Source organism: Homalodisca vitripennis, chromosome 2 (genome assembly GCF_021130785.1).
Source record: "Homalodisca vitripennis isolate AUS2020 chromosome 2, UT_GWSS_2.1, whole genome shotgun sequence".
Taxonomy (NCBI): domain Eukaryota; kingdom Metazoa; phylum Arthropoda; class Insecta; order Hemiptera; family Cicadellidae; genus Homalodisca; species Homalodisca vitripennis.
Window position 1 is genome coordinate 146,635,264 of NC_060208.1, and position 12,220 is coordinate 146,647,483.

The window sequence follows — 12,220 nt, forward strand, 5'->3', positions numbered from 1 at the left end:
CAACTACTTAGGGATAAAACGGGCCCTGGAGTCTTTTAAGCCGTTCAAATCACCAGGTACCGATGGCATTTTTCCTGCTTTACTGCAGGAAAGTGGGGACTTGGTGATACCTCTGCTTCTACAACTGTTTAGAACTTGTCTAGCGACAGGAGTCATACCCTCATCCTGGAGGATCTCTAGGGTTATATTTATCCCGAAGCCAGGTAAACCCTCCTATGAGGTTGCAAAGGCTTATAGACCAATAAGCCTAACATCCTTCTTCGTCAAGACCAAGGCATTTAAGGGACACAGTCCTCATCAACCGTCCCTTACATCCAAATCAACATGCCTATCAGAAAGGTAAATCTTGTGTCTGGTTGGCAAGATTGAGCAAGCTATTGAACAAAAGGAAATAGCTTTAGCAGTATTCCTGGATATAGAAGGAGCTTTTGATAATACGAGTATTCACTCTATAGTGTCTAAGCTTACATCCAGGGGTACGGAGAAAACTGTTGCAAGATGGATAAATAACATGCTTAAGAGCAGAAAAGCACAGGCATCTCTGTGCGGAGTCACAAGAGAGGTCAAAACGCAGCGAGGATGTCCACAAGGAGGTGTATTATCAACAAGCCTGTGGAACATAGTTGTGGATGACTTACTCTGGACTCTGAATGAACAGGGTATGTATGCTCAAGGCTATGCAGATGATGTTGTCATACTCATAAGAGGCAAGCATATGGTTACGTGTCTGGAAATGATGCAGAGAGCACTGGCCATTGTGGAGCGATGGTGTGACGAAGAAGGACTTGCAGTGAATCCTTCAAAGACCGTCAAGATACCATTTACAAGTAGGAGGAAACTGGTAATCACACAGCCAGTCCTATGTGGGGGCCAGATACAGATAAGCAGGGAGTTCAAATATCTAGGAGTCAAACTAGATGATAAACTCACTTGGAATAGTCATCTGGAATACATAATCAGCCGATCTCAGACTACATTTATGATGGTGAGACGTGCGGTAGGATGCACATGGGGGCTTAAGAGCCGACATGTCACATTGGCTGTACACCAGAGTCATCAGACCAATGATGGTGTATGGCTCAGTGGTATGGTGGCCAAAAGTCCAACAGGTGACTGCCGCAAAAAACCTGTCAAAGGTACAGCGGTTGGCATGCTTGGGGACAATGAGCGCCATGAGAGGAACACCAACCGCTGCTATGGAAGTAGTGCTAAACCTCCCACCCCTAGACATATTCGTCATAGGAGAGGCTAGGATGGCTGCCTACAGACTGCAGTGCAATGGGAACTGGCATCATCACCATGCTAGTAAGCACTCCAAGATCGTTGACATTCTCAAACTGGATATTCTACAAATGATGTCTGACAGAATGGCAAAGGACTGGGAAAAACCATTTCAAGTCAACATTGTTGAAAGGAAGGAATGGTCAAAAGGTGAGCCTGACTACATGAAGAAGGCTCTAACCTGGTACACGGACGGGTCAAAGACTCTGAAGGGTACTGGGGCAGGGGTCTGGGGAGTCAGACCTAGTGTTAACTTAAGCTTTAGCCTAGGTAAACTGGCAACTGTCTTTCAGGCTGAAGTTACAGCCCTTGCAGAATGTGCAAGAGTTAATGTGGAAAGGGGCTACAAAGGCAAAACCATCTATATTAGCTCGGACAGCAGGGCTGCTCTGCAGGCCTTGGCCAACCATGACTGTAATTCGAAGACAGTCTGAGAATGCCATAAGGTCATGAAATTGCTGGCGAAAACCAATAAAGTTATTCTAACTTGGGTGCCTGGACATAGAGGAATCACAGGCAATGAAGGGGCAGACAGTTGTGCTAACTTGGGAGCCAACTGTCCTCTTACCGGTCCTGAACCAACGTGTGGGGTCTCATATAACTTAGCACGTAGATCAGTTACCAAGTGGATGGTTAACAAACACCTACAACATTGGAGAAATACTGAGGGGAATGTACAAGCAAAGCGGATGCTCAAGGGACCATCAAGGAACATTGCAGCAGATGCCCTTAGAATGAGTAGAAGGGAGATCCAAAAGGTGACTGGTTTTATTACAGGTCATTGGATATTCCGAAGTCACCTGAACAGAATAGGTATTCCAGTTCAGGAAACACTGTGCAGGAAATGTGGCGAGGCTGACGAAACAGCCAAGCATGTCATATTTGAATGTCCGGCATTACAGAGCAAACACTCAAGATCCTTAGGTGTTCTCATGCATACGGAAGAGGGGTTGGAACAGGAAAGCATTGTTCAGAAGATCTCATGGTTTTGTAAAGGCCTGGGATTTGATACAGCTTAAACCTGGGAGAGGGTGCACAATAAGCCGGATGGCTGAGAGGCAACTACCAGGCCTAGGAAACCTGGCCCTCTGTTACACAAAAAAAAAAAAAAAAAAAAAAAAAAAAAAAAAAAGGGCGTACATGAAATTAATTTGAAACATTCTCACATGGCTAAACAAATAATCGACTCCACCCGACTGGGCCAGATGAGGTACAAAGTGCAAATTGAGGTACTGGAGAGGGAGAATAAAAAACTACTAAGTAGAGCGGCTTCCCTCATAGATACTATACAACAAATGAAAAATGTTATCAAATGAGAAGGACTTGTGGATACAAATACAAACAATTTTTGAGGAACAACACCAGGAAATAGAAAACGCTATCTGCAAATATGAAAATACTACAACTAACCTCTTCATCTATTTAAATTCTTGAAATTCTTTATTACTAAAAGGCTAATAAAAAAATAATTTAATTTAAACCAAATAGAACATTGGTACTCGATGAGACACAAAATACTTCACAATCCAGTCCACCAACTTACTACTATTCTGTTGAAATTTTTTTAAATAAGACAATCTTATCACTTATTTTGTGAAATGATCTTGATTTAGATTTTATGTTGTGTAATCATTACAATCACTGTCTTACTATTTATTACATTTTTGTTATTTTAGAATTAGTAATTTTAGCTTCATGACATTTTTATAATTAAATTTAGAAGTCATTTTTGCTAAGCTATGCATATAATGTAAACTTATGTGGCACTGAATACACACAATACAATACACTCAACTTAATAAACAATACTTAAGTCAAACAACATACAAATGACCTCATTGATAGTAACAAAAGAGATGACAAACCCTCCATCATAGCTGATAATAAAATTGAGCACGGATGCCAAGTGTATTACTGAGCCGAAAAGGAATTTGGAACCCATAATTTCATTAGATCTTGTTTATGGGGATATAGAAAAAAGTGAATTTGTTTAATAACCTTAATTTCATGGAACTGTTTGCGCCAAGGTTGTGCCAGCAAGTTGTGAGCGTACGCAGCAATGGCGGTCCATGCAGCAGTCGCCCGGTAGGCACTGAAGTCCTCCTTATTCTCAATGCTTCGGTGGAGCACCACACTGGTCTCTCGGAAAAAGAACTTCTGTTCATGTTGAGCCACGCACAGGAACTCTCTGATATAGCCTATATATAACAAATTTCAGGTACAATACCAACAATGCTTTTATGAAATATTTTCAATGTAAAGAGGTTTTTTAAATGATGAATGGAGCTAAGAAAAAGATTACTAATGGACATAAAAGTAAAGTAACAGTATAATAATATACAAATAGAGTAAACAAATTTTATATTACATTTTTAAACATTTTAACCACATTTAAATTAACCAAATTACATGCAAAAGCATTAAAAAAATTGTTGAATATTTTATATAGGGGTTTTACTTTCCACAACAACCCATTAATACCTACACTGGCAAATCAACAGTTGATGGTGGAACCCTCAACGCTTCAAATGTATAAAACAGTCCTATTGACCTGGCTGAGAAATTAGGACTCAGATAAGTGTGAGTAATTAGTTACATATTCACAGTCCTAATGCCATCTTCATCTTCTGTAGAAACTTACCAAAGGTTAATTTTACTTATCAAAATTATCTAACTTCTATAATGTTTGCCATGCCAATAACATGAGGACAGAAACCTTTAGGACTCCTTCTTTGAAGAGAATGTCCTGTTTTATTTAATGATTTATACTAAGTTTTGGGAGAGCTCCCATGACCCTGTCAAAAAATCTTCTTTCTTGGTATTTGGTTCATGGTAACCCCATAACGAATGAGTTCTGATATTTATGAAATGAAAAAAGGGGACAGAAATGCAGAATATTTTTGGCAGGAGAGTGAAGGAAAATCAGAATCTAGGGTTTCAATAAATCTAGGTATGATGTAAGAATGAGTACAGTTAAAAGCTGTTCATAATGTCAGTTCAAGGGACAAACTCAGAAAGACAAGTCCAATTTTGATAGAAGAGGATAAATGCACCATGTAACCTGACAACCACAAGTAGTCAGGTTTTTAAAATGATCTTAAAAACAAAGACATAATAAGACATTTTATTTATCCTTCAGCATGTTACATACATTGCAATAGATATTGTCATTCTCAGTTTTTATCCTTAGGTATACTCAAGGATTAGAAATTAGATATAATACAAGTACTAATATTCAGATGAAATGTTGTACAACTTTTACAACTTCTTACTACTTAATAGGCTACAACTTCATATCATATCTTTTATGGCTTTATAATATTCGTCTAATTTATAGAATGGATTTCTAGATAGCCAGTCATGTAACACTACTGAAAACTTTTTCTCTGCTAGATTTTGCCATGCAGCAGGTAGACTATTGTACATTTTTAAGCCTTGATACTTATGGTAATTCATGGTTCTAGTTAACCTATACCTTGGTAATTCAAGCTTATTACTATTTCTGGTGTTATGGTAATGCGTCATGTTTCTTAAAAGGTATTTGTTAAAATCTTTCTTAACTAAAAGTAAAACGTCAAATATATACAAATTTACAATGGTTAAAATACTGGTTTTTACAAAAAGTGGTCTACAATGAGTTAATGGCTTAGAGCTTAATACTTACTGCTTTTTTCTGCAGGATTAAAATCTTCTTTATGCCTACCCCATTCCCCCATACCACTAAACCATACCTTATAATACTCTCAAAAAATGAGTAGTAGGCCATTTGTACATAACTGGTAGTTACATGATTCCTTAAATTAGCAAGTAAAAATATTACTCTAGACAATTTTTTACAAACACTATCAATGTGACATTTCCATGAAAGTTTAGAATCAATATTTATTCCTAACAAGGTAACTAGATTATTAACATCATGTTTTATATTTACAGATCTCAAAGAAACAAGTAACTTTTGAGTTTTATCTTTGTTTAATAGAAGGCCATTGATTTCAAACCAAGAGGTTGCCTCCAACAAAGTGCCCTCAGACAACAAATCAAGCTGTTCCATATTTTTATGTACATTAAGGAAAGAGGTATCATCAGCATAAATTGTAGTAAAGTTTAACAGATTGAAACTTAAGTCATTTATTAAAATTAAGAATAGTAATGGCCCCAAAACTGACCCTTGAGGGACTCCAATATTTATTTCAACAATCTTGGATCTCTTTCCTCCTATCTCAACTAATTGTTTACGATCTTTGAGATAAGATTCCAAGACAGCTAGGTTTGCACCATGAAAACCATAAAATTGCAATTTTTCCAACAATACATCATGCTGCACAGTATCAAAGGCTTTGCTAAGATCACATAAAGTGACCTGAGCTGCACAACCGCCTTTTTAAGTTAATAAAATTTGTTCCACAAGAGTATCTATGGCCTGTACAGTTGATCTTCCAGTGCGGTAGCCAAATTGACTGTCACTAAATAGATTATGGGATTCAAAATAGTGACAGATCTGAATCTTGAGCACTTTCTCATAAATTTTAGCCAACACTGGTATACATGAGATCGGACGATAACTACTTGGTTTGATAGGATCCCCTTTTTTGAAAATGGGCACCACTCTACTTAACTTTAAAAAATCAGGAAATGTCCCTTCTATAATATTACGATTTATACAATATGTTAGAGGCTCCAATATTTCCAAAACAACTTCTTTTAAAAGATCACAGGACATACCATAAACATCTCTCGTTGCTGAACTTTTAAGAGATATAATTATATTATACACCTCATTCAAAGACACTGTACAAAAAGCAAAATTAAAAAATGACTTCATTGTAGTGCATGATCCAAGACACCTCACTGCTGAACTGGGAGAAGCATTCATTTTAGAACTGATTTCTTTCACTGAGGTTTTACAAAAACTGTTGAACTCATCTGGTTGGATATTTGGTTTCGTATTGGTTGAAGAAGTCTTCCCTGCTGCTCTGTTGATGATGGTCCATGCAGCTTTACATTTGTTTGAAGAACTTTCAATTATTTCCTCATTTTTCGCCCTCTTGGGTATTTAATCTGAGTATTTAATGACATTTGATACTCAGTGCTTATCGCCCTAGCATATCAATTAGTGAAGAGGCAGGCATTTCTTATGATCTCCATTAGCCTTTTTTAAGGAAAAATATTCAGACAAGTGGACTCAAGGAGGATGTCATCAATCTTCACATGCTGAGAATGCAGAAACGCAAACTGGTAAAAAGGGCAGCACATTGACAAGACTGCTAGGAAGGTCAAAACCATATTAGCTGGGACAAGTCAGTAAATCAATTTTCTGATGTTAGAGAAGGTAATAAAGGAAATACTTGAATTTGTGATCATGGTCACAAATATTACAAAATAGTGGAAACTTGGCTATTGAGAAAGAAAATTTCATCGAGCCCTGGCTTAGAATGAACACTGTAGTAGGCTACTGGACACCTGAATAAAACGGCTAAACTAAAGTTTTAGTAGGGGAAAAATGATGAGGTTGGATAAATAGTTCTAACTAATTACATCAGTCTAGTACCATTGAACTACAGTAACAAAGATTGAAAGCCAGTCAAAAAGTAACTATGTTAATGCTACACTGATATGGTCTCATGTGAGTGATACTCTTGACTGTGTCATTACCTTCCAGTCTCTTTTTCTCATCTATCTTCCTTGGACTCTCATCTGTATGCAGATAGGTCAAGTGCAGACGATCTATTTGTTGCCATAGATCTTGAACCCTATCTCGCACCATGTAATCTGCCGCCATTATACTTCACATCATTGCTGGATCATCTGGAAATATGGAGAGATATTGTAGCTTTACACCATTCAATGTAATGTACAACATGTATATAAGAATGGTAACAGGAAAAACAAATGTATTAGAGGATATAAATTGGTAAAGATACTCCTGTTATTTTTATATATCCTGCCTGATATTTTACTAATTTTCGGGTGAATCCCAAATGAACTGGGAAAGTACCTCTCCAGGGGCGGCACCGCCAAGGTGTCGCTCAAGACCGAAGGGGGATCCGAATCCAACCATCTAACCAATGGTTGGGCTCGGATAAACACTACTGAGCGTCCTGCATGAGGTGGCCCTGCTGTCAACAAAACCCCAGGATCTAGGGTAGTGTCTCGAGTGTGCACTCTGCGCGGTGACGGCCCTCGGTGCCGCGCAGTAGTGGTGCCAGTCCGGGTCCGCCTGGAATCGCACCACACACAAAAACTTGTTTTTTGACTGAGGGCACCCCAATCCCACGGTGTGAAGTGACCCGTGCCTAAGGGATGCATGGCGCAGGGGTTGTGCGTCGTAAACGGAGCCCTTGGGGGTTGGGCGCCCCCCAAGCGTAAATAGCCTTACCTGGTAATGCGGGGCTCTGGCTGGGTGGACCGTTATTTCCTCGGTACTCGTGGGACCTTTTATGGAGTCTTTTAATAAAAAACACCAACAGATTTAGATCTGGAAGAACTGCAACGGGCAGTTGCATCCGGCACCCAGGCCTTGGATGTATCTGCCTGTTCTTCTAGCGCTACCACCATCGACGACGATGTAGTACTCGATGATGCTAGCGGAAGGGTTGAGTCCATGGACACAGACACTGGAGCATGTGTAATGGACTACAACCTTAAGCTCCCCTTTAAACTGCGCAAGCGTTGGGCGATGGAGCAGAAGAAGGCCGACGGCACCTGGCTTCCGGACAGTCAATGGAGGAGGCAAACGGGCAAGATGTCGGCCAATGAAAGAAGAAAGATGAGAAAACAGAGGGAGGCAGCACCGGAGGCAACTGCAGGTGCGGTCCCTACTCCTATTGGGAAGAGAGGGCGCTCGGGCGGTTCTTCGGCGGAAAAACCCCTGCCGAAGAGGCGCCCGAGCGCACCTCCTGAGCAAGCAGCGCATGCGACGAGTACCAATCCCTCAATGGAGGAGGGGTTGGGAGAAACATTCAGGGAGGTTCTGACGGGACATAAGCTAGTCTTGGTCCCTGCGAACTTTCCTGATAGGCGCCTCTCAGAGGAGGAGGCTATGGAACTTCGGGGGCGCATTCTCGACGAGGTACTCTCAGCAGAAGGTGTGTGCCTGCAGTTCAAGAGGTGTTTCCCGGAAAGGGGGGCTCTCGTCATGCTCTGTGGCAGTGACGAGACCAGGGATTGGCTGCGGGGTCTGGCTCCAAGGCTGGGGATCGGTGGCCCTGGGGGAATAGGGGTGATCTGTGGGGACTACAAAGACCTCATAAGATCTACCAAGGTCTTCCTAAGGGTTGATGGTCCCATGGCCGAGAAGGACTCTGCGACCATTCTCAAGGCCATTAACAAACAGAATGCTGGGATCTCTGTGTCAGACTGGAGGGTTGTTGGAGATGTCCACACGGGAGATTCCAGAACTCTCGTAATTTTAATGGATGAACAATCTTCAACCACTCTTAAGGGGAGGGGCTGGAGGGTGTTCATTGGTGTGGAGCAGGTCCAGCTGAGGGCGCGGGGTGGGGCGGTTGATCATGGGGATCAAGGTTCTTCAGATCAACCTGCAGCACAATAAGGCTGCCTCGGCTGTATTCTGCAGACGCTTCCTGTTGGAAGATTTCCACGTGCCTCTGATACAGGAACCTTGGATCAGCAAGGGAAAAATATCAGGGCATTCAATGACAGGGGTGAAAATAGTTAGTGCCCAGGTTGAAAATGCCAGGACATGTATTGTTGTAAGCAACAAGGTGGACAGCATTCCTGTTCTGGAAATTTGTTGCAGGGATCTCGCCACAGTCAGGCTGATGGTGGCTGGTACTGGACGAGCCCTGCTAGTTGCATCATCATATCTACCGTATGATGATGCGGAGTCCACGCCCTCCAGGGAACTGGCTGCCTTGGTGGACCATGTTGGGAGGAGTGGAGCGGAACTGGTGGTGGGATGCGACGCCAACTCGCACAACGAGGCGTGGGGCAGCACCAACACCAATAACAGAGGTAAGTTACTTCTAGAATATATAATGTCCCGTAGTCTAATGATTGCAAATGTGGGAAATGTGCCCACGTTTCGCACGAGGACAAGAAGGGAGGTGCTAGATGTGACCATGATGTCGGAGAGTACGGCTGGTCAGATGCATGGCTGGCATGTGTCTGACGAGCCTTCCCTCTCTGATCATGCTCACATCTGTTTTAAGATCGGTGAACAGATGCTGGAAAAAGTTCAGTATAGGAATCCGAGGAACACAAACTGGGTATCATACAAGGAAAACCTCAGGGCACGGCTGGATTCTGATTCCACTAATGGGAAACGGATTCACAGCGCGGCGCAGCTTGACGAATCTGCTGACGGTCTAACTTCTGCGATTGTCGGCTCCTTCGATCTCAGCTGCCCGGTTATTAACAAAAACAGATCAAAGGTAGCCTGGTGGAGCTCTGAACTGGCCTCTTTGAGGAAGAGGGTCAGGGCTCTATTCAGGAGAGCCAAAACTTGGGGCACTTGGGACACCTACCATGAGGCTCTTGCACTGTACAACCGCAAGGTTCGTACGGCTAAGAGGTTAGCCTGGAAGAAACTCTGCACCGATATTGACAGTGTGCAGGGCAGTGCAAGGCTGCAAAAGCTATTGGCAAAGAATCCCATCTCGCCGCTTGGTAGTCTCAAGGACGATCAAGGTGTTTACATTACTGAGCCGGAAGGAGTTCTGAAAGTTATGATGGGAACACACTTCCCGGACTGTATTGTTCATGAGGGTGAACAACCACCCGAAAGTGAGGGGAGACATGCGGGTCGCGCCACCCATTCGCAGTGGAGTTTGGCGCACCATATTGTTACCTTCAGTAGGATTGAGTGGGCTATTAATTCATTCAGTCCTTACAAGGCTCCTGGGGGCGACGGGGTGAGACCGGTTTGCTTGCAGCGGGGATTGGACATTCTCCTTCCACAGCTGTGCAGACTGTTCAGAGCCTCCGTGGCTCTCAGGTACATCCCACTACCCTGGAGAGTGTCCAGAGTGGTGTTCATACCGAAGCAGGGGAGGACGGGTATGGATCGCCCGAAGTCTTTCAGGCCGATATGCCTGTCCTCCTTCCTTCTCAAAACCATGGAGAAAATGGTTGCCAGGTTTGTTTGGGAGGGAGCTCTTCTGGAGCAACCTTTGCATCCTAACCAGCATGCCTACACTCCAGGAAAGTCATGCGACTCGGCCCTGCATCAATTGGTATGCAGGATTGAGAAGACGCTGGTGGCAAAAGAGGTAGCTATAGGAGTCTTTTTAGACATTGAAGGTGCCTTTGATAATACAGCTACTCAGGCGATTATCAATGCGGTCTCGGGACGTGGCGTTGATGGTCAGGTGTGTGACTGGATAGGGGCCTTGCTCACGGACAGGGTTGTTGTTTCAACCCTCATGGGAGCAAGTGTTAGTGCGAAGGCTACGAGGGGCTGTCCGCAGGGCGGCGTCCTCTCTCCTCTTCTGTGGAACCTGGTTGTGGATGACCTGCTAAATTCTTTGAATAGCAGCGGTGTCTTTGCACAAGGGTACGCAGATGATATTGTGATTCTTGTGAGTGGCAAGTTCAACACAACAATCACGGAACTGACCAATGCTGCTCTGAACATGGTGGGAAACTGGTGTGATAAGGTTGGCCTCACCGTCAACCCCACCAAGGCTGCCGTGGTTGCCTTTACCAGGAGGCGACAGATGGAGGGCATTGGTCCCTTTCTATTTAAAGGCTCACCCGTTGAGCTGAAGCCTGAGGTCAAGTACCTGGGCGTGATCCTAGATAGGGTTCTAAACTGGGGACCTCATCTAGAAAGGGTCATTGCCAGGGGTAAGTGGTCTCTAATGCAATGCAGACGTGTGATAGGTGGGCCCTGGGGACTGAAGCCGAGGCTCTTGTACTGGCTTTATGTTTCCGTGGTCAGACCTGCACTAATGTACGGAGCTGTCGTATGGTGGCCAAAAACGGAAGCCAAGACGGTGGTAGCACGTCTGGCAGGTATCCAAAGGATGGCCCGCCTCGCTATCACAGGGGCCTTTCCTAGTGCGCCAGGCGCGGCTCTGGACTGTTGTCTTAATCTCGCCCCCCTGGACATTGTCATTCGAGCTATGGCCAGGAAGAGTGCCTACTGTCTTCAGCAGACGGGATTCTGGTCGGGCTGCAGCGGTGGGCACTGCAGAATTGGCACTCTGATACAGGAGGATGTTTTGCACATGATCTCTGATCAGATGCCACAAAAGTTTTCCTTTGACAAACCCTTTAGGATTATTTTGCCCTCAAGGGATGATTGGTCAGAGGGGAAGCAACCTCTTCCACCAGCGGAGCTCGAATGGTACACAGACGGCTCTAAAACAAAAAGCGGTACAGGCGCTGGAATTCTGGGAGTGAGACCATGTAGGGAGCTGGTGGTTCCTATGGGTCCGTATCCGACAGTCTTTCAAGTGGAGGTCGCAGCCATTATGGAATGTGCTCGTGAGAATCTTCGTCTGCGATATAGGGGCAAGACGATTAACATTTTCACGGACAGTCAGGCAGCGCTGATGGCGCTGGATTCTTGCGCAATCAAATCCAAACTGGTTTGGGATTGCTATCAGACCGTTTCCTCCCTTGCCAGAATCAACAATGTAACCGTTTGTTGGGTTCCTGGTCATGAGGGGATTCCTGGGAACGAAAGAGCTGACGCCCTGGCCAACCAGGGCTCAGCAACAATTATGACGGGCCCTCAACCATTCTGCGGTGTTCCAAGGTGTGAATCCTCTAGGGTTGTCTCGAAATGGATTCGCGCGGAGCATGGGAGAAGGTGGAGGTTGCATCCGGGTTTGAGAGTGAGTAGAATGGTATTACAGTCACCTTCCTCCAAGGTGGCCTCGGACCTTCTCTCATTAAACAGATCAATGTCTTCTAAGGTCATTGGTCTCATTACGGGGCATGGTCACCTGAAGAAGCATCTACACAGAGTTGG

At 43.8% G+C, this 12,220-nt stretch overlaps 1 protein-coding gene across 1 annotated transcript in view; it reads right to left on the bottom strand.

The window, feature by feature from the left end:
* The window catches only part of LOC124354858, a 31,352-nt gene that overhangs the window by 14,155 nt on the left and 4,977 nt on the right, over positions 1-12,220 (bottom strand). Inside the window, exons 2-3 of the mRNA XM_046805616.1 lie at positions 6,934-7,086; positions 3,280-3,479 (exon numbers count right to left, since the gene is read on the bottom strand). Of these exons, the coding sequence (XP_046661572.1) occupies positions 3,280-3,479; positions 6,934-7,060 (327 nt within the window). The 5' untranslated portion in view covers positions 7,061-7,086. The remainder of the gene's footprint in view (positions 1-3,279; positions 3,480-6,933; positions 7,087-12,220) is intronic.